Below are 23,625 nucleotides of genomic sequence, written 5' to 3'. Positions count from 1 at the left end.
GTCTGCACCTTGATTATCACAGAAGCATTTCCTGAAGACTCTGGAGAATTCAAGTGCATTGCACAAAATGAGGCTGGGACTGCAGTCTCTAAAGCAAGACTCTGTTTCCCCAGGTAATTGTTCTTCAGGATCGCCCTGCTCCAATTCAGCCATGAGCCAGGACAAAGATTCTGTTTCTATCTGAGTTGGTGAATAATTATATTTTTCAGAAAGAAAAGTGGAGAAACCAGAGAGTTCTCCAAAGTTCCCCATGAGGAAACTTTCTTCAGAACTAGGCTCCTTTCCTTGGAACAGTGATAGCTACACAAAGGACAAAAATGTAGATGATACCCCAATGAACACTATTTCAACTATTCCTCAACCAGCCAGTCACAATGAACATGAGATCCAGGTTCCAAAGGAGGATTTCTGCAATGAAAATTCTACTGAGCTACAACCACAATGGTAAGGGCAGACAGACCTAACACTCACTCACTCAACAAATGTTCTTGGTCTTACAGTATAACATTGAACATGGCAAAGTTCCTGCCCTGAGGGAGCGTTCATTTGCAGTGAATCACGTAACTGTCATTTCCTTGCCTTCATCGTATACTTCACAAGGGCTGAAACAGCAAATCATGTGCTTAGATCTACATTTAAGGTTTTATTACAGAGACTTCTTTAAAAAAAAAAAATAATGTTGAAATGCCACAAGAATTTGAAAAAGTACAATCTTTTCTCCAAAAGAATTCAGGGTCCTATCTCAATATAAATACATAAAACACTCTGATATAAGTTTCTTCCTGTTGTCTTAGAATACAGACAAAATTGTCCCTGCATTTAAAAGGCAACTGTAGGGGCGCCTGGGTGGCGCAGTCGGTTAAGCGTCCGACTTTGGCCAGGTCACGATCTCGCGGTCCGTGAGTTCGAGCCCCGCGTCGGGCTCTGGGCTGACGGCTCGGAGCCTGGAGCCTGTTTCCGATTCTGTGTCTCCCTCTCTCTCTGCCCCTCCCCCGTTCATGCTCTGTCTCTCTCTGTCCCAAAAATAAATAAAAAAAAAAACGCTGAAAAAAAAATTTTTTTTTAAAAATAAAAAAAATAAATAAATAAAATAAAAGGCAACTGTAAAACCCATGGGGGAGGGGAAGGAAAAAAAAAAAAAAGAGGTTAGAGTGGGAGAGAGCCAAAGCATAAGAGACTCAAAAACTGAGAACAAACTGAGGGTTGATGGGGGGTGGGAGGGAGGGGAGGGTAGGTGATGGGCATTGAAGAGGGCATCTTTTGGAATGAGCACCTGGTGTTGTATGGAAACCAATTTGACAATAAATTTCATATATTAAAAAAAATAATAATAAAAAAACTTAGGACACAATTTCAAAAAAATAAATACATAAATAATCAAAGGCAACTGTATAAATGGGAAGCTAACTCAGTAGGTGAATTTGCCAACCAGGCTATGTTTAAAACACAATCCACTACCATCTCCAATACCCAAACCTCAAACCAAAACAGTGACAAAAAAAAAAAAAAAAAAAAAAAAAAACCCTAAAAATTGATACTTAAAAGTCATTTAAAATTTTCTGTTTTACCAATATCTAACACAGTCCACTAAATATTTTACCAACCTAAAGTTACCTTTAGATTAAATTTAGGCTAAACACCTTAAATAAAACTTAAAAAATGAACACTCTTGACTATTTTCCAGTATAATTAAACATAGCATCTATTAATTACAAAATAAAAGATACTGGAATATCTTTTAAGATATTCTTGAGTATTTAAGATATTTCTTGAGTAGTATTTGGGTTTTTAGGTGGAAAAATTTATCATGTCAGAGATGAAAGGAATCAGAGGTCAAATACATGAAGTACCCCATTCTACAAAGGACTACAATTGTAGATGACTGGCTGATTTTGCTGAGGGCTGCTTCCTCATGCTTTTAGGACCCTGGAATAGGTACTCCCCAAGTAGTTCTTAAAATGAAGCCAGGGAAGGAAAGAATCTGAACTTGGAGATTAACAGACCTGCAACAATGTACGTGAGGCACATAGTAGAATTCATTAAATAGTAGCTATTACTTCACTGCATAGTTTTTTCTTAGGATCAATGTATCTGCAATAATTGCCTATCACTGTGATTTTTCAGTTGGTCTCCTGGAACCCCTTTAGCATCTGGAGTTTCTAGTTGCCTGGAGAGTAGCTACCCTTACAAATAAAGATTTCTCATGAGGTCAAAGAAGAATGGGTGTGTGGGACTAAACACTGCAATTTATTCAACAAACATTTATTAAGCACATCCTATGTGTTTGTTTCTATGTGAGACTTCCCTCAGAAGACAGCCAATACAGTTATCTAAAACTTTTCTCCAGGAGTTCATGTGTTTAGCAGTCTTTTTACGACTTAAAAAGACATTGAGCTTATAACAAAGTACTTTTCTATTTCCACCTTTTTCATTAATAAAACCATCTGTGGGAAAAGTTATTCGACAAAAGTTCCATAAAAGTTAACAAGTTTTTACTAAAAATCAACTATGAGCTACATTGTCCCAGGCAAGATAAAAATGTTATCAACAGTCCCTCCCTCAGTAAACATTTAACTTGGTTGAGGAGATCTATTATACCATGTAATAGTCCTTATGATTTCCTGTTTCATCTGAGTCTCTCAGCAACCCTCTGATTAGGTTAGTAAAACAGATACTATCTTGCTTTTCAGTTAATTATTAAAGCTCAGAGAGTTTAAGCCACTTGTCTAAGGTTACACAGCAAGTATTTGGTAGAGTGGGCACTCACACTCAGGTCTTCAAAATAGATAATAAGAAGGTTAATGTGGGGCGCCTGGGTGGCGCAGTCGGTTAAGCGTCCGACTTCAGCCAGGTCAGGATCTCGCAGTCCGTGAGTTCGAGCCCCGCGTCGGGCTCTGGGCTGATGGCTCAGAGCCTGTTTCCGATTCTGTGTCTCCCTCTCTCTCTGCCCCTCCCCCGTTCATGCTCTGTCTCTCTCTGTCCCAAAAATAAATAAACGTTAAAAAAAAAAAAAATTAAAAAAAAAAAGAAAAAAAAAGAAGGTTAATGTGTCTACAAAGTTGTAGAACATTAACCAAATAAATGTCATAATTTTTACTGCTTGACACCAAACCTAGTGGAATGTCTATTATTATTTCTCACTTGAAAAGAATACAAGACAGAATCAAGTACTCAAAAGGAGAGATTTCAAATTTTAAGTGCTACAGCGGGATGGAGCTTCAGTAATCATAGTGAACTACACATAACCTGAAAATAAAGGAAGCGTTCTTCACTCTTCAGTCCTTTCATACTCAATGTGGTATTTGCCTTCTTAGTTGATATAGCATAAATTAGCTTCATCACATACATCTGACCTCTGACTTTAGACAAAGCTCACAGCACCATTGTACAATAGTATATTTTACATTTAAAAAAAAAAACAAAAAAAAACAAGGGCTGTACACGAAGAAGGGATGAATGAGTGACAGCTAAACAGCCAAGCAACCCTTCCACTGATGATGGGAAAGAAAGAATTCCCTTAATGGTTCGGTGAGACAGTGGAAAGTTGCCTACATATTGTGGGGCACTGGAATGATCCACCAAAGTCGTTGCTGATAATTTAGAGAAAGAAATGGAAAAAGGTGTCTTTGGGGACTGGTTGGAATATAGTTCACCCACCTGACATCTTACTGATTCTTCCAGTTTTAGGACAATTTTTCTCAAATAAGCAACTAAACCATTCAAATAATTTATTTGTGAGGAAAAGTAAAACACCCTTCCAAAAAAGCAAACCGAACATTAAAAAATAGAAAAACAGATTCTTAACAGATTATTAAATATAGACCTTTAACTTCTATAAATCAGCCTGTGAGCCCCTGACTGTAGGGAAAATCTTAGCCCAGATATACCATGGTGCTATTACACTATAACGAAATAACATCTTACAAAGGCCTAGGAGGAACAAAAGAGATAAAGTTTAAAGGATAAAAAAGCAAATGGGACTAAAATTCTTCCTATTCGATATGGTTCAGAATCTGCCTTAGGCAATATTAGGGACTCTATAGTTTGTCCTGGGCATGTTATCTACTTGGCTGTTGGATACATCTTAACCTTTTAGGTATTAAGATACCTAATACCTTAAAAAATCTAGCATCTCCTCTCCCTTGCCCTAATTAAATCCTGTTATCTAGAAAAACCAAGTAACAGTCATATATACTACATTTAAAGTGTTTAGAACAGCACCTACTCATAGTAAATGCCATACTTGTTGGTTATTCTTGCTACTTTTATTGTCACTTACATTTACATTTTTTTTTTTTTAACGTTTATTTATTTTTTTGGGACAGAGAGAGACAGAGCATGAACGGGGGAGGGGCAGAGAGAGAGGGAGACACAGAATCGGAAACAGGCTCCAGGCTCTGAGCCATCAGCCCATAGCCCGACGCGGGGCTCGAACTCACGGACCGCGAGATCGTGACCTGGCTGAAGTCGGACGCTTAACCGACTGCGCCACCCAGGCGCCCCCTACATTTACATTTTAATTCTCCCTAATTGGGATTAAAAGGCTTTGTCCCTATTAATGGAATCTGAAATATCAGTGAGCAGATGTAGAGAAATATTTTGGGAAATTCCTGAAATAAGAGTTGGTAGGCAAACACCTACTCATCCAGTTTAATATGCCTTTTCCACTATGTAATGGCTGTGTGCCCAGGAAGCAATTATTAAACTTTATCTGAACACCAAAGGAAGATACACCTACATGATCAGCTGTGAAGAATTTTACATGGCTCATACGCATTCAAACATCTACTGGTTGGACCTTAATGTACATGGTAATTAAATCAAGATTAGAGGATCCATGAGGGAGGGTAATGAATAGATATGCTTTAAGCAATAGAAACATACCATAATGGAAGCCAACTAAATGGGGATAATTCCACTCAACGGACCTGATCCTCATGTCACCTACTCCTTTTTACCAGTTCTGTTGTTGATTTGAAGGCTTCTTCCTCTATAATTATTTACTTCCCTGCACAAAAATGGAAACCTAAATACCAACATGATTTTCTTAGTGAAAAGACAAAGGAAACTGCATAACTGTTAGGAGTTAAGGGAGATGAAGAAATGAGAGTTGACGGCATAAAGCCCTAAAAATACAGACTGTTTCTTTGGTAATCTTAAGTGTTTCCAACTCTTTAAGAATAAAAGAACAAGGTCAATGAGGCATATGTCGTACAGAGTCAGAAAACTTGCTAGGAAACCAAATCATCTTTTTCCACCTCCCCACCTTCCCAGGAACACGTCATCATCACCTGCTCTCTTGCCTTTACCCAGACCACACCCTGTCTCTTGAAACAAACTGCTTGAACTCAGCTCCACCCCTGCTTCCATTTGGCAAGAGGGGGAAAAAAGGAGGGGGGGAAGCCTTCAGATGAACAACTATCCAATACAAATCAGTTTGGATGCCATCCATCACTAATCTTACTTCTGGAGAATTTTTACTGGATGGAATGTCAGTCTTAGGATATGGTTTCCCTTTCAGTCCTTCTTTCTCAAACAGGGAACATTCAAAGTCCCCACCACAATAAAGAAATTGAGTTTGCTTTATACTTTTTTCCATTTCCCAATTCATTGCTCTTCCTCCTGCATGAGCTTGCTAAAGCTCACAGTCAAAATTCACATCTAAAATAAAGATGCCTCCAAGAGAAGCTCATGTAATCCCACTCCTTAAATATCACTAAGACATCTGAGATATTGTTTAGATTGTGGACTCTTACTTTGACATGCCAGCATAGGTAGATGGACAGGCAAGCACATCAGATGTCACTGTTTGGCAGCTGATAAAAGTCAGTGGTGCTATAATACTAAGCACAGAGCCACTAGATTAGTCTGTGAGGGAAGGGGATGCCTCTTCCTTCCCTTCAATAGTGGGTTAAACCCAGCTGGCACCCTCTGGAACGACGGGTAAGTCCCACCTTTATTTCTGCTACAGTTTTGGGTTTTGGTTTTGGTTTTTTGTCCAAATCAGAGGAATGTGTACAAAAATGATCTTCACATAAAAAGTGTGCAAGTAACATTATAATGTTATTATACAAATATTTAATAAGGAAGTAACCTATTCATTCCACTGAAACTGGAAGGTATTATAGAAAGGGTACAAGGCAGGATAGTTGTGTGTTAATATTTTTAGATCATCATTTTTCCTTGAAAAGGGATACTTGGCGTGATTATAACTGTGGTGATGTTCTAGAGCTTTAAAATATCCTCAATCAGTTGTTTGTGCAAGTCTGTCTGTACTATATCAGAGAGAGAGAAAAAAAAGTTAGGATTTTTTAAATAGGAGCTGCATAGTATTTTACTTATAAAATCTTTCAAATTTATTTAACACTACTTGGAATAAAATGAAACTGCCAAGTAAGAGAACCTCTTATAAAATTAAACTGTTGAACAGTAACTACAAACATAAAGAAAAACTTTTCAGAGTTATCTATTTGAACATCCCTATAAAATTTTGTTGAGACATGAGTAAAATGGAACTTTTGAAAGAATATATTCTTAACTGAGCTTTGAAAAATAACAGTAATTGTTAACTATGAAGACTGATACCAAAATGTACAAGATTGGTGACATTTTAAAAATATATGTAAGGAAAAACAGGGAACTTTCTGGAAAATATCTACTGGCTATTTGTTACACAGTTTATCCCTTGCCATTTGAAATGAATCTGAATAATTTGCCTTCCTAAAAAGGAATTTAAGAACTAAATTTGGATTCAATTCTGCAATGGAATGAATAAGCCCATAACTACAAAATTACTTGCCTTCAAATAGAGTCCTTGAGAAGATCTAATTAAAGCTTTCTTTTAGATGTTTTCCTCCAACAGTGTAAAGGCCTAATACAGTTAATTACTAAAATGCACTCTGGTTGAACATGTTTGTGCTCATAAACTTGAAATTAAGGAATATATGGCTTTTTAAGTGTTCTTTCTCAACAGAATCGTTCTCTTGGCTGTTGAGTTGCATTTGTTCTTTCCTAAAACTTTTAGGTTGGTTTGTTTGTTTGAGGTTTTTTTTAATTTTTTTACTCTGACAGCATGCACGCACACATGCACGTGCATGCAGACAAGCAGGACAGGGGTAGAGAGGAGAGAGAGAGAATCCCAAGCAGGCAGGCCCCGCACTATGAGTGCAGAGCCCGAAGTGGGGTTCAAATCCATAAACCATGAGATAATGACCTGACCTGAAATCAAGAGTTGGACACAACCAACTGAGCCACCCAGGCACCCCTAAAACTGCTAGTTTTAATTTAATTCTAAACTGTATGTACAGACTTGGGATGAAGTTATTTGGTCTGAAATTTTTCATTAAAAATGATACATTCTTCAAGCTAGGAAATTAAACAATTTTAAGATTTCATTTCAATGATGACAGCTTGGTATCAGTTATAGTTTGATTTATCATTATCTTAGAGTTGCCTTATACTATGTAAAATTAAATGTATTTTGAACTAGTCTGTGTGTAATGTCTGTATATAGTTCTGCTTATTAGATTTGCCATACTAATGGAAGAAATCAGAGGCAAATATGACCCTTCATGGTTGATTTTAGGGGCAAATGATTCATCTAAGGAAAAATGGGGTCCATTACAGGAAGTTAGAAGAATCAATGCAGAGCTAAGTAAGAGAAATGGCATCCCTCTTTTTTGATGAGGTATACACTAGTTTCATATTGCCTTACTTCCTTCTGTACATTAGCATCTTCCATTTCAAAAGAAAAAGAGAGAAGCTAAAATAATTTCAAAATTAGTCTAAAATACATATGAAATAGGTAAAAATAATAAAAAGTAAAAATCTAAATAATTAAGAGTATCAACACCAATAACTAGATTGTATAATCTAAAAATAATAAAAAAATTTATATATGGCTCTGGAATAGTCAGTAAGATATATACACACAGAAAGACACACATACTCCTTAATTATCTTCTAGTTTGGTACTATGGTCATTTTAGAATCAAAGGGAGAAAAAGAGGCAGCACCCTGAGAGCGAGCCACAAAAAATACACTCAAAGTTGACAACAGGGAATTATACATGTTCCCTCTACTTTATGAAATTGCCAAAGAGTGAAGGAGTAAATATGGACATTCACTGTTCCTTATAAAAAAAAGCATATTGTTCCCCTTGATCTAATGAGACATCATTCATCACAGATCACCAGGACATTCATTAAGTGGTGTATCAGAAGAGCTGCTCATTGGTTTTCATGAGCAATGGGGAAGAATTCAGACTGAAAAGGAGCAGACAAGTTAGGTATTTAACTGCTAATAATTTAAATAATTAAATTATTAATATAATTAATATTATTAATATAATTAATCTCTGTGGTTAATGAACTATACCCCCAAGGCAAAGGCTAATCGTAAGGCCATAAAATTATCACATTGAGCAGCATCAGAGAATTTCTTTTCATAGTCACTTGGCAAACTCAAACTTTGTGTTCCTGTATCTTGAAGCCCCTGGGCATGCTTCAAGAATCACCCAGAGGCAAACCAACATTAATGAATACTTTTTTTGTTGCTGTTGTTCTCAGGAGAAAAGTCATTTGTACAAAGACAGAGATAAAGAAAAGAAGTCTAGAAGCCAGGAAAGGTCCACCTTGAGGTGACCTTGAAAGCATTTAAGCCTCCCCCCAAAACAGCATATATGCTCCTAAAGATGTTAAACAGTACTGTTTTTTATGCAAATACTTTAATTGAATCATTTTCTCCTTTTGAAGGAACAATATTCTTCAAGAGGCCACCCCATCAAAGACAGGAGCACAGTATTCCCAGGATCACAACAAGGAGGGGCAGACCACGGTTGCTTCAGATTCCTTGAGATCTTCTGTGATTCCAGGCTTGCCACCCCAAATTCAGGACCCCACCCTTCGAGGAACAAATCATTATAGTAATAAATTGCCTTCATCTTCCATATACCAGCTAAGCATGTTTAACTACGAACGTCCAAAACACTTCATTCAAACCCAAAACCCATGTGGCTCCAGACTGCAACCTCCTGGACCGGAAACCTCCAGCTACTCTAGTCAGACCAAACAGTCTTCCATTATCATCCAGCCCCGCCAATGCACAGAGCAAAGATTTTCTGCCTCTTCAACAGTGAGCTCTCACATCACCATGTCTTCCTCTGCTTTCCCTGCTTCTCCCCAGCAGCATGCTGCCTCCAACCCAGGCCAAAGGGTTACAGCCACCTATAACCAGTCCCCAGCCAGCTTCCTCAGCTCCATATTACCATCACAGTCTGATTATAGTAGCAGTAAAATTCCTTCCAATGTGGACACCAAGTAAGTATATATTTTTTATATATGAATAGATACTGCATATACACTGAGTTTGTATCTAAGGAGTGTGGGGGAGTATGCCCTAGTTCACTATTTAGTATTTTGAAAGGCAATGAAACCTCAAGGTCTCTTTCATAATTCTCCTAAAACACCTTGAACCAGGGGGCTGGCAGTAAGAGGTCATCTGACCCATTCTCTAGTGTCCAGACTATCCTAAACCCAAATCACCTATTACCCCATACATTACTTACTTATAATTTTCTATCTTCAAAAAAAGATTTCTAATATACTCAAGAACAGTGAACTATTCTCCCAGTTCTAAGTTAAGATCATCATGCTATAAATTTAATTGCTCGCGTTCTGGGCTCAGCTGAGATGAAGAACACCTGTCTGCTCTTCCTCAGATAGGATTTCCTCTCACATAAGCAGAGACTATTAAATTTCTTCTCAGTCTTAGTCTTTTCTTCCTATCCATTTTCCCTTCTGATGCTGAGCATCCACTTGGCAAAAAAAAAAAAAAAAAAAATTAATGAAAATCTGGTACTCAAATAGTGAAGTATATGAATTTTCCTTGCTATGATCAGAAGAAAGGCTTGAATAGATAAATGACCTTAGCGTTTCCTTTGGTAATTAAAAAAAAAACACTTTGTTCAAATGACTTGAGCTGATTGTCCTGTCTAAATAAAGAGAAGAATACCTGGAGACTTATGCAAGCATGTACTACTTCCAAAGCCTAAAACTATCCTAGGAGAACCTGATATGAATAAGGACACAGTGGTTGTGCTTTTTTTAAAACATGAACTGAATACTTTGTGCTTATGCAAACCGAGAGCTATCAGTTTTCCTGTCCCTTGCCTGGCTAAAACATCAGATAATTAAATCTGAGGCAACTGAAAAACTGCCTGATGGAATATGTTTTGTTGCAGGCTTATCAAAAGATTTGCTTAGATTCTTGATAATTTCTCTCACTATTCCCCAGAAGCTAATTTTTGTAGAGATTTCTATTATTGGTGAAAACTCTGGAAATTAAGTTGAATGGACTACAGCAATTCAACCTGCAAAGAATTATTTTCAACATTTTAAAAAACAAAAATGAGGAAAGTCAAGAACATTTGTTAGAATCCTACAGATACTAAGACGAACCATTTGAAATGGCTGATAGTCAACTATTTTTCACCTACAAAAATGGCATTCTCATAGGTTTGACCTAATATTTTTTTAAAGAAGACTTTAAGCCCTCTCTTTCTCTTCCCTCCAAAATTCCCATTACACTCATTAACACACAATGTAGATTTTTCTTGGTTACAATCTAGCCAAATGATCATTTTTCATCTAGCTTTCCATTATTTTTCAAATTTCCTACGTGAGCATTTTTAAATCTAAAATAACGTTTTCTGACTATTTTTCTTAGTAAAGTCTTTCAATCCTATTCCAAATATCTGCTAAGAAAAGAGAACCATCAAATAAGTATTAGTGAACCTCAACCGTGTTCCTAGCTCTGTACACAGAACTAAGAGAGAAAGGCAAAAATGGAGGATAAGAAATAAAGCATAGGAGGTCCCCAAACCAGAGATCAAAGATACAGCTTTAGCTGTTCCATTTGCAGCAACCATAGATAACTCTTTTAATCTTCCCACAGCCACTTGATACCCATTCAGTGTCCAGCTGCATGGGGTGGAAAGCTCTGGCCCTTTGAACATTTGTGCACAACTCCCTCATTGTTATGGTGGGCTTAAGTTTGCCCTGCCTTCGAAAATAATCCCTTGGATTCTGACCTAGATTGCTTTGAAAGCTTTATTTAGCTTTTCATCAGTAGGAAACCCTTAAGCAAACATTTTATTCAGTCAATCAAACCACAGACTGGACTTTGAGGAGAACTCCAATTCTAATTAGTCCATTCAAAAAGCTTGCTGTGTGACATTCAGCAAGTGTGCCTTACCTGCCTGGTGATTCAGTTTTATGACCTACAACAAAATTAAGGATTTCGGTGATAAATGATAGAAAAAAAAAAATTCGCTTCTTGGCCTTTTGGCTAAGATCAAGTGTAATGACAGAAAAAAAAAAAGACCTATAAAGCAGAATGCAAGAATATGAGTTTATAAATATGAGCAGATATCTCGTCTTACATTTAGGCTATGTAAACTCATAAGGGTATTCACTGAATAAAGTGACTGGGTCAAATACACATCAGTGATTCTCAGGCTCAATTTTGATAATCCTTCAGGATTTCTCAGATATACTGCATAATATTATAACAGTCAAAAAACAAACTTATTTAATTCTAATTCACTTTAACAAGCATGTGACTTTTATAAAGATGGTAGACTAACATTAAAAAAATAGGCTATTATAGCCCCATATAGTTAGAAAAATAGGAGATTTTTAAGACAAAGGAATTTTACCACTTTGACATGAAAATTCAATCTTAAGGGGGAAAAAAAAAAAACAGGGTGCCTGGGTGGCTCTGTCAGTTAAGCATCCAACTCTGGGTCTCAGCTCAGGTCTTGATCTCAGGGTTGTTGAGTTCAAGCCCAGTGCTAGACTCCATGCTGGACATGAAGCCTACTTAAAAAAAAAAAAATAAAATAAAATAAAATTTGAAAACACAAACACAACTATTTATTTAAACATTTTATTTGGCTATTTACTTAACTGAACAAATCAGACTTTTAGTTTAGGATTAATATAAACAACCCCAAATGTCTGTAATGTAAGGAGGAGAAATGTGCACCATCAACTTTCAATACAGAGCATCCAGAATCAAATTAAAAACATTCACTCATTCAAGTGAATCCCCTATACCCAGCCTCTGTGTTAGTGAAAATAAACATTACAATGGTGAGTAATAAGTCATCTTTTTTTACTTGAGTATGTTTATAATCTAGAGATTACTAACCAAGTCCCCAAAGCCTGCAAGAATTAAAACTCTGGCTCCTCTTGGAAGAGATACATTTCCACTTAGCTTATAAGCTCTTGTTAATGATCCTTGAGGGCATCTGAACAGGAACAGGTCAGAGAACAGACCCAGGGTGCCTCATCTTGATAACTGGAGAACGTTTATGATGATAATACTAAAATACTCACTGAAAACAGTGGCCAGTTTTCCCACATTGAACAGATATAAACGCACACTTGCAGGGCACAAAATGAATAAACTAGGTGAAATCTGAACAAACAACTGTGAAAGTGCAAGCCACCTTACAAATTTAATACAGGAGTTCCTAAGTACTACTCCTATACTCTATCAGAATCAACAGGAGAACTCAGAGAGAAGGAAGAACATCTTTCCAGATAATTTAGATTAGAACTTCAAATACAGATGTAAACCAAACTCTTCAACTGCTACTCAAATTTGCTTTCTTTTTCCCGAAACCCCTCTTCTCATTCAGGTTACATTTCTTTCTCCTTCCTCCCCTAACCGTTCCTTTCTTTCTCTAAAAATCACTTTAGCAATGTTGAAGAAGCCATGGCTACTGTAAAAGCTATTTGTTATATAGTACCACACTTAAGTTTTGTAAAATAGGAAATTAAAAGGAACTGGAAATTAAAAGGAAAGCCAGAGACTATGACAACTGTACACTCCATTCAAAGCAAAAGAATATTTGCTAAGTGCCAGTGATTATACTAGAGAATGTTTAACAGCTCTGGAGAAAGGAGCCATGATCTGCAGTATTTACCTACTTCCCTGGTGTAGATCCTCCCAACACCATCAATTTCAAACTATCAACATGAGATCACAGGGAACTGAGAACAGTATCTACCCACAAATCAAATTTACCAAATTCAATTACAACACTGGAAGGGCTCACAAGCTGCCAGTAACTAGACTTACTCTCAATTCTTTATGGCAGATCTTTAAGGAAGAATATCCCTCTTACACCTAATCTAATTTGTTCTTCCTGTCACTAAATTTTAATTTGGCAAGACATAAAAAAAAAAAAAAAGCTGGTAACCATTCTTATTAAATCCTTCTTGACTATTATTAGGAAATTGGTATTTTTAATAACTCTAATACTACCAGTACTAAGTGGTGGTAGATTCAACTATCTAAAAGTGACTAACAAAATGAGGTCAAGTCTATTTTAGTACCACATTGTACTTTGAAGATCTGTTTTAAAAATCTTTTTTTCTGGGGTGCCTGGCTGGCTCAGTCAGGAGTCAGAAGAGCATATGACTCTTTTTTTTTTTTTAATATGAAATTTATTGTCAAATTGGTTTCCATACAACACCCAATGCTCATACCAATAGGTGCCCTCCTCAATGCCCATCACACACTTTCCCCTCCCTTCCACCCCCCCCATCAACCCTCAGCTTATTCTCAGTTTTTAAGAGTCTCTTATGGTTTGCCTCCCTCCCTCTCTAACTTTTTTTTCCCCTTCCCCTCCCCCATGGTCTTCTATTAAGTTTTTCAGGATCCACATAAGAGTGAAAACATATGGTATCTTTCTCTGTATGACTTATTTCACTTAGCATAACACTCTCCAGTTCCATCCACATTGCTACAAAAGGTCATATTTTATTCTTTCTCATTGCCAAGTAGTATTCCATTGTGTATATAAATTCTTGATCCTAAGTTCGAGCCCCACATTGGGTATAGAGGTTACCTAAATAAATAAAAACTTCAATAAAAACTTTTCTCTTTTTAAAGCTATCAACAACCCTCAGTTGGCCAACCTCTAAGTGCTACACCATCCCAAAATGCAAATGCTAATAAACCCACACCAAGGACTCCTGACCATGAAATACAAGGATCAAAAGAAGCTCTGATTCAAGATTTGGAGAGAAAGCTAAAATGCAAGGACAGCCTTCTTCATAATGGAAATCAAGTAAGCAAAATGTCTATTTTCTATAAAAAGCCAATTAAACTATAAAATATTTCTGCCTTTCTGTCTCACAAATCTTTGTCCATATAATCCACAAGGGATAGGATTATCTAAAAAGAGAGAATATTTGGAGACAATACCAAACATTCTGCATGAAATCACCTCTTGGTTTTCAGTAGTAAAAGAAGGATGCAAAAGAAGAATGTAAAACAATATAAAAACAAAAGAATGAAGCAAAAAAAAATTTGAAGATTTTCCACTTTAAGCATTACTCTCACATAAAATATGTCTGATGACCAAATAAACAATAGGAGATATTGTCAGTCACCTTGATTTCTTCATGTACCTTGGTGTATATGACTGGACAAATAGCCATGATATTTATGAGAGAACTCTTACTGTACCCACTGTATTAGTCACTTATCTTTGAAACAGTACTGTATGTCTTCAATCCAAACACATATAACATATCAGATGGACTGCTTTCAAGCCAGAAATTAAACAAAATATTCAGTGTTCATTTAATAAAAGTTATTTCTCAATGTGAGGATATACAGTGCTATATTCAAAGATGGAGTCAATGGGAACATGCAAAACAAAAAACATGAAGAATTTCCCTTCACTTGGGAGAGCCTTACTTAAGGGGGATTATGCCTGCCTTTCCTAGGAGCAAGAGGAAAACAGAAGTGAATATTACAGATGTGAAAGTGACACTAGAACAGAAGGGAAATGTTTTGAATGAAAAAAAGTTTTAAAACATAGTATTTATCTCTAATTCAATACACAGAACTATACTTCTTTGGTAGCATTCTTGGTGGTTTTAAGGTAAAGGTGCACAAACAACTTTTATTAAATCTCGTTACTTTCTCCTTAATGATTGATTTCTTCAAAGCGGCTAACATATGAGGAGAAGATGGCTCGCAGATTGCTAGGACCACAGAATGCAGCTGCTGTGTTTCAAGCTCAAAATGACAGTGAGGCACAAGATTCACCACAGGTAAATTAAAATAATCTTTACCTAACTGGAGTATTTTTCTTTTGAGTGATTTTTAAATGTTTGTTTTTCCAAATGCTAATAAGTATCATTTGAAGCAAAAGTCAATCACTTCCATGCTCCATTAGATATAAAAAGGAGAGGCCACGATGGGCCAAAATGTATAGAGAGAAATTTAAATCTTTACTCCACTTTCTGGTGTTCTAATATCTGCATATGAAATGTCACAAAGTCAAAACACCAGAAGGTTAACACTGTCACTCTGCATGTGGACATTTAAGGGTCCATTACACCTAGAATTCTTTTTCCAATGTCCACATGGATAATTTATGAATTATAAATCTTTAACAGAAGTTAAACTCTAAACCAAAGTAATTATAACCTTTTCTCATAATAAGCTCCTAATCATTTCAATGTTTTAAAATACAATTGTGGAACTAATGAAATATCCAATTCCCTTTGTTTCTGTATTCAAAAATGCTTATTAAAAACAAAACAAACAACAACAACAAAAAGCCTGGAGTAATGGCTCAGATATTAACAAAAGGATCCTTTCCACGAACGTATAAACCTTATAGAGGGCACAAAGTGAATATCCCATATGCTTATCAACTTCATTCTAACACGTAAATGTAACCCTAAAGAGAAATATTCAGTTGGAGAGACAGAACGGTTACTCCTGTCTTCCTTCTGTAGTTACCTCTCATCTCTTCCCAAAAAGTTCACAAGAAACTAGATACCAAAGGGATGAAAGAGGGTACCCAAGACTCCACTATCCTAAGTACAGGAAACTGAAAATAGGATTTTCGTTTCTGTTAAATGCAACAAGACCTACTAAAAAGGATGGAGCAGGATCTAACAGTGCAAGTAACTAGAAACTGAAAATAGAACTTAAACTTCTTTTTGGCTAATGAACAGTTCATACATTCATTCATTCAATTAATTTACATGGAGCACCTACTCTGGACTGGTACAGATTACAGCAAGAATAGGATGCAAACCTACCTCTATTAGTAGAAATTACTCAAAACAATGTTATATTGATGGCTTACCTTATAAATTCAGTGTATGATTTCAAGGGCAAGAATGTATTATTTTTCTCATTCATTCTTTAAAAACATTAAAATGAAGGTAACAGTACCAAGAAAAGAGATAGCAGCAAAACATATTATGAAATCTGAAAAGATAAATCTTAGATTTTTGTGTATACTTCAAAACATTCCAATAAAAAATGTTATCAAATTATATAAAACTGAAATATTACACCTCTTAATATGAATATATACATATTCAAATCATTACTATATGAAAAAGCAAACAATTTAATTTGGATATTTTGGGTTTAAATTATTTTCACTTTTTACCAAAAAAACTAGTTGATCTGATAAGTGAATTGTTCTTTTGACATTCTGTGTAGAGTTGTAAGAATTTTATTTTAAAATGACCAAATACATTAAACATATTCATCACAAAATAAGTAATGTATACTCAGATTATAGGTGTTTTTCAGATATTTGGATAGGGAGAGATTTTTCACTTGTCTCCCCTGCTGTGCCAAACACAGTGAAATACACAAAATAAGCTTTAAGTATTTGATCAATTAATTAGGATTTCCATCAATCTCTGGTTTTATTCTCAAATGGAAATAATTTTCTGGTACTCAGATATAAATCCTAAAAGATGTTTGCTTAAATTAAATAAACTTTTATTAACCAGGAAGTAATTAATGTTGTTTTTCAAACCTTCTCAGAGCTCTACACGTAGCTTCCATGGTGTCCGTCATGATTTTGTGCCATGGCTAAAAAGAGAAGCATTTTCCAGTCTAATATGTGTTTACTGCTGTTGGTGCACTTTTGAGCAGTGGGCATAATACCTTGTATCTACTGCCAACACAAGTGACTTCATGTCTATTCCTGTTTTACTAAAGGACAATCTGTACCATGTGTTCCCATTTCAAATACACCAGGGGAACACATCTCCCTTTGTTGTAAAGTAGTCATATGAAAAATGAACTACCATGAATTCAACGTCTAGCTAATGTTCATGTACCATACCTGTTAAATAGTCCTATTAATTCAGGGGATTACTTGCTAGAGTATTAGAAAGTTAGTGCACTATACGGTAAGTACTTAATACAGTTAACCCTTGAACAATGCAGGAGTTAGGGGTGCTGACCCCCCCACACACAATTCAAATCCACTTGTACCTTCTAACTCTCCAACAATTTAACTACTAAAAACTTACTTTTGACCAGAAGCCTTACTGATAAGTAGATTAACATAGATTTTGTACACTATATGTATTATATACTACACTCTTACAATAAGCTAGAAAAAAAATGCTGAGAAAATATATTTAAAGTACTGTAGTATGTTTTATCTTAAAAAAAACCCATATACAGGGGCTCCTGGGTGGCTCAGTCAGTTAAGCGTCTGACTTCGGCTGGGGTCATGATCTCATGGTTCGGGAGTTCTAGCCCTGCTTCGGGCTCTGTGCTGACAGCTTGGAGCCTGAAGCCTGCTTTGGATTCTGTGTCTCCCTCTTTCTCTCTGCCCCTCCCCTGCTCATGCTCTGTCTCTCTCTCTCAAAAATGAATAAACTTAAAAAAAAAATTTTTTAAACCCACATATAAGTGAACCTGTGCAGTTCAAACCTGTGTATTTCAAGGATCAACTGTATATGGAATTAACCATGAAGGCACAAATACACCCAACAAAGAAATGTTCATTTCAGCTATGACTACTTAATTCTGCTTCATTTCAAGCTAGTAACCACATATTAACATTCTCACCTTGTTTTAATTTCAAACAGCACAACTCAGAACACGCACGACTGCAAGTTCCTACATCACAAGTAAGGTACAAAATTTTTTTTTATTTTTAAAGAACTATCTATTTTACTACCAAAAATATATTCAGCTTAAAACTGTATTATTTATAAAGACTTCAAGCCTCCTACATACCTTTTATAAAAAACAATGTGACTTTTCTAATGTCCGAGAGGATGATCAAAATTTTTATCTGTTAGGGGTGCCTGGGGGGCTCAATCGGTTAAGGTCATGATCCCACAGTTTCATAAGTTCGACCCTTGCATTGGGCTCTGCATTGGCAGCACTGAGCCTGCTTAGGATTCTCTCTCTCCATGTCTGCCCCACCCCCATTCACGCAGTCTCTGTCTCTCAAAATAAACGTAAAAAAATTTCTTTTATCTGTTAATTGTCAGTACTATCTCAGAAGAAGTTTTTAATATGTTTTGGTCAAATAAGCCAGGACCACATGTCCACGTTAAGCAAATATCTCATGACAAACAAAACCCAATTCTAATTACCAAATCATTGCATATGATAAGAATTGTCCATGGGGTACTCTCCATTTTAATAGATCAGTTTCTTCATCAATTTGTAGCATTGTATAAAAGAAATAAAGATGTATATTTTGTACCAGATCTTCCTAAATTGCTACCATTTCTAACAGTCTTCAAATATGCCTCTCTCTATTGTTATTACATTGACACATTAAATAGCATAGACTCTGACGGTTCCAATATGATAGCTAAACTATATTTGTGCAAAAGGAAGAACAATGACAACTTGCCTGTATAGTGATTATTAAAATATTTTTGTAGAAGCAGATCATCCTCAAGGGGAGATGTGAATGATCAGGATGCAATCCAGGAGAAATTTTACCCACCTCGTTTCATTCAAGTGCCAGAGAACATGTCAATTGAAGAAGGAAGATTCTGCAGAATGGACTTCAAAGTAAGAGTGTAAAAATATTGGAGGAAAAATAGCAACAAGATACTGTTTTGAAAAGTGTCCTCTTCCTCTTCATAATCTGTTACACACTCTAACAAGCAGCACGTATAGTGGATAAGAACAAAACTTCTGGAACCAAGCTTACCTGGGTTTGAATCCTGGCTTTGCCACTTTCCAGCTATGTAACCTAAGTCACTGAACCTTCCTGTGCTTTTGTCTCATCTGTATGGCAGAGTAACAAATGTACCTCATAAGGCTGTTATGAGAATTAACTGAGTAAATAGACATAATGTACTCACAATAGTACCTACCCCCTAATAAATACATAAGTGAAGCTATCAAACCAATAAGATTTCTAAAGCAATATTCTCCATTAAGAAATTCAAGCCAACCTGCTCACCTGGCGTAGAAGAGATCTTCATGCTAGAAGTGATCTTTAGAAAGACCTACATTTTTATTGTTCTCATTTTGGAGACCTTTTTCTTATAAAATGTTTTTCTGGATTCCTTGTGAACGAAAGTCCATGTATGGATTTAATTGTTAAGGTTTATAAGAAAACACTTAAACTGGAATTTAAACACCAGAATTACAGCTCAAGAGCGTTCTACTTTGGTAAAGTCATCCATTTGATCAGCAAGCATCACACATATGTCCCTCTGAGACTTCAACTGCAGTTACATTATCAAAAAAACCCGTATCACTTCATATTTCTTGGGGAGACCTATATAACGTAAGTTAATGTTCTAAATATAGTAACTGAGACATCTTACAGGGCCTCATGGTGCATATGAAAGAGCTAGATGTGGTTTGATGTAGTCTGAAAATACTACATTGATTTCGAGAGTTTAATTTCTACTGTTTTGTTAAACATTGTTGAAAGCAAACACCTTTTTAAGCTCTTGCTTTGCACTGTCAATCACAAACCCACCCAGATACTAGAATTGTTAAAAGTTGTAAATGGACAAATAGGTACCAGTGATGATATAATTTAAAATTCTGTCATCTCCTTCTTGTGTCTTCCTTTTCAGGTCAGCGGACTGCCAGCTCCTGATGTGTCATGGTATCTGAATGGAAGACCAGTTCAATCAGATGACTTGCACAAAATGATAGTGTCTGAAAAGGGTTTTCATTCACTCATCTTTGAAGTGGTCAGAGCTTCAGATGCAGGGGCCTATGCATGTGTTGCCAAGAACAGAGCAGGAGAAGCCACCTTTACTGTGCAGCTGGATGTCCTGGGTAAGCCATCAGAGGGATCTTCAAGAGTTCCTTAAAATCCAGCAGTATTAAAAAAAAAAAAAAAGCAAGTGTTAAAAAGGAAAATCCCACAGGACTTCATATTTAAGGTCAATGTCTACACAACCCAGGAGAATGCCAATTTTTATCTAAAAGTCACAAGGTGGGAGAGGGGGCAGACAGCATTTTTGAGAGAAACTCAGGGAAACTCCAACAAGAGACCTATAACCAAAGCTTTTCACAAAAGGAAATAAAGAAATAGTGCAATTTTAGACAAACCAAATGAGGCAGTACAGTTGACTCTCAATTCAACATAGGTTTGAGCAGTGCATGTCCATTTACATGCAGATTTTTTATAACACAGTATTGTCACCTGCTTATGATTTTTTAAATAACATTTTCTTTTCTCTAATTTACTTCATCATAAGAATATGGTATATAATACATATAACACAGAAAATATGTATTAATCGACTGTTCATATTATCAGTAAAGCTTCCAGTTAAGAGTAGGCTATTAGGAGTTAAGTTTTTCAGGAGTCAAAAGTTATGTGCAGACTTTCAACTGCATGGCGGCAGGGTGGAGGGGTGCCCCAATGCCCTGCACTGTTCAAGAGTCAACTATATAAGCATTTCTAGATGTAACCATTTCTAGATGTAACTAAAGGATATTATAGTGAAAAACTTCAGTCTAATCACTTCTCTGATCTATCATCTAAATTAATCTGATTGTTATTTTTCCAGCATTGCCATGATCACACATTACTTAAAACTGAGATATAAATGTTAACTTTTAGCCTCAGATGATGTTGTTTAATAGAAAACTAGTCTCTATTTATAACAAAAACACACCTACTTGCTTTCGAAAACAGGTATGGCTAAACTGTCTCAAATTTGTCTTCAGTAAGGCAGTTTCTTATAAAACTTATATACTACTTAAAAATATTACAATTTAAGTGGTTTAAATATATATTACATTTGTAATGGTTTAAGCCATGGCATACTGCAGAAAAGATACTTTGACATAATTTACTGCTGATTACATAAAATCTTGATCAAGTTAAAGGATGAACAATATCCTTGATTTTGTGTTCTATTCAAATCAGTGAAAAACCCTTTAAGATTATTCTATGATATAATAATGGGCCTCAGTCTAAGGGAAAACCGAGTAATCTGGGAATCAAAAAAAAATCCAATTCAAGTGATTAAGCTTTGAGCAAATCCTTTTTGTGCGAATAGCTCCAGAAATATTATTAATGCTAGAGTTGAAAGAGGACTTGGCAGGCATCTGTCCAATTTCATTTCTCCTTCAGAAAAGCTAGGGTTAATTATTCTGATACCATTTCCTCTTTTCCTTCAGGTAATTAAAGAAATGATGTAATAACTACTGACGCTTATATACTATTTTACAGTTTACAAAATGCTGCTTCATTCATTATCTCAGCTGATCCTCACAGTAATTTTGTGTGGTAGGCAGAGCAGTCACTATACCTGTAATTATTTTACAATAGATAAAACTGAGCCTCAGAGAAACTAAACAAATCTTTCCCATTTGGCATGGCTGGTGGGGCAAATAGAGAATTTGAACGTAGGCTGTCTAGTCTTGCCACCATTCATGCTGCCTCCTTATAGGAGAGACATAAATGAGAATATAACTTAAATTCTTTGATGAAACATGATTGTAAATTCAATGCAACATTACTATTTTAGAAGTCTAAATGGTATAATAATGCAAAATAATACTCTATGTTGTTTAAAATAATGCTAAAACATAAGCTTTCAATCTTGTGTTTTTTAAAACTTTTGTATCAACATACAAATTTCATAATACCTTGGCTTGGCTTATTTTCTTTTTATAATATTTCAAATACCTGAATTTTTTATTAATATGTAGCAAAAGAACATAGAAGAGCACCAATGTTTATCTACAAACCACAAAGCAAAAAAGTTTTTGAGGGAGACTCAGTGAAGCTAGAATGCCAAATCTCAGCTGTACCTCCACCAAAGATTTTCTGGAAAAGAAATAATGAAATGGTACAATTCAACACTGATCGAATAAGGTAGGATAAGTATTTTTAGACATAACTCTAGTTTATTGGGATGAATCCAGTTGTACTTGAAATGCATTATAAATGGCATGCATTTGTAATCTCACTTTGTCTGGTTTTTAAAACATGCAGAGAAATGTAATAAACCTCATTACACCAGATTCCACTAATCAAAAACATAAGGCATAAAGTAGGCCAGGACTTACCTTTTTACTAACAATAAAGAAAGATGGCTCAAGGAAATGATGACACAAACAAAATTAAGTGGGGGGGAGGTTAAATTCAATAAAACCAATGCTACATGGCACTGACTAGGTACAGCTCAGAATTTCCAAATACTTCATTTTCTTACAGTCTGGCACTCTAGGTCACAGACATCATAAATAAACTTTCACAGGAAAATCAATTCTTATACTTTAATTTTTTATTATTGTTTCTTTCCAGTTTATATCATGATAACTCTGGTAGAGTCACTTTACTGATAAAAGATGTAAACAAGAAAGATGCTGGGTGGTATACTGTGTCTGCAGTTAATGAAGCTGGAGTGACCACATGTAACACAAGATTAGATGTTACAGGTATGTCACCCTATCAACCCAAGTGTTATAAAGGACTTAATCAGAAAGATTTAGTAAGAAACACAATCTCAGCATAATATAAAAATGTCTGGTATAAAATACGAGAGATTTTCCCCCAACAGTTCTGATTTTTTTTTTTCTTGTCCTGTCTGATATTGAATACCTAGAGCAACCCATTTGTTTAGAACATGTTTTCTGAATCAACTTCTATTTTGATCTATTTCAGTCCATCAAAGGCAAACTCTTCCGGCTCCTAAGCAGTTACGTGTTCGACCAACTTTCAGCAAATATTTAGCACTTAACGGTAAAGGTTTGGATGTGAAACAAGCTTTTAACCCTGAAGGAGAATTTCAGCGTCTGGCAGCTCAATCTGGACTCTATGAAAGTGAAGAACTTTAATGAGGTTACCAACATTTGGAAATACAACAACTACACTATTAGTAATATATTCAATTAAAATTTAAAATAAATCCATAGCTGTATTAACAGATTATGGCTTTAATTAGGTAATATAACTAATATATATTTATAATATTTATCCTTTGATTCTTACACATTCTATCTTCTCTGGTTTGCGAAGCCTAAGGAAAATCTGGGCATATGGGTTTGTAATTGTAGAAGACTATCTTAAAATGTGAGATTTTAACATTTAAGTCATATACATTTAACAATTACAGATTATGAATTAATATCAACTTTTTAAGCACATCTAATGCTTGTAATAAGGTTTACTGGTTCTGCTTTCTAAATACTGTTTTACCCGTTTTCTCTTAGAGGAATACTAACATGGTATAGATTATCTGAGTGTTCCAAAGCTTAATGTCAAAAGAGAATAAAATTTCAAATATTCAAAATAGACTTGTCTTCTCTTCACAAAAGTCT

At 35.6% G+C, this 23,625-nt stretch overlaps 2 protein-coding genes across 4 annotated transcripts in view; one reads left to right on the top strand and one right to left on the bottom strand.

Annotated features, from left to right (window-relative positions):
- Positions 1-19,997, bottom strand: part of KLHL3 (kelch like family member 3) — a 279,397-nt gene extending 259,400 nt beyond the window's left edge. Inside the window, exon 1 of the mRNA XM_086703327.1 lies at positions 19,859-19,997. The gene's annotated coding sequence lies outside the window, so the exon portion shown is untranslated. The remainder of the gene's footprint in view (positions 1-19,858) is intronic.
- MYOT (myotilin) lies at positions 313-23,597 on the top strand. Of its 3 annotated transcripts, none has more exons than XM_086703278.1 (10): positions 313-444; positions 8,754-9,317; positions 13,963-14,140; positions 15,030-15,134; positions 17,943-17,989; positions 18,756-18,888; positions 19,914-20,121; positions 22,012-22,177; positions 22,610-22,743; positions 22,970-23,597. In XM_086703278.1, the coding sequence occupies exons 1-10, from the start codon at positions 335-337 to the stop codon at positions 23,140-23,142; spliced, it is 1,818 nt and encodes a 605-aa protein (XP_086559404.1). In that variant the 5' UTR covers positions 313-334; the 3' UTR covers positions 23,143-23,597. The 3 variants fall into 3 exon arrangements, with proteins under 3 accessions (XP_086559404.1, XP_086559419.1, XP_025780441.1); XM_025924656.2 differs by lacking the exon at positions 313-444 and adding an exon at positions 5,820-5,943; XM_086703293.1 differs by lacking the exons at positions 313-444; positions 8,754-9,317 and adding an exon at positions 5,804-5,943.
- The last annotated feature ends 28 nt before the right edge of the window (positions 23,598-23,625 follow it).

This window comes from Puma concolor, chromosome A1 (assembly GCF_028749965.1).
Source record: "Puma concolor isolate L17-30 chromosome A1, mPumCon1.1.hap2, whole genome shotgun sequence".
Lineage (NCBI taxonomy): Eukaryota > Metazoa > Chordata > Mammalia > Carnivora > Felidae > Puma > Puma concolor.
This window is presented reverse-complemented; position numbering and strand designations above follow the sequence as displayed.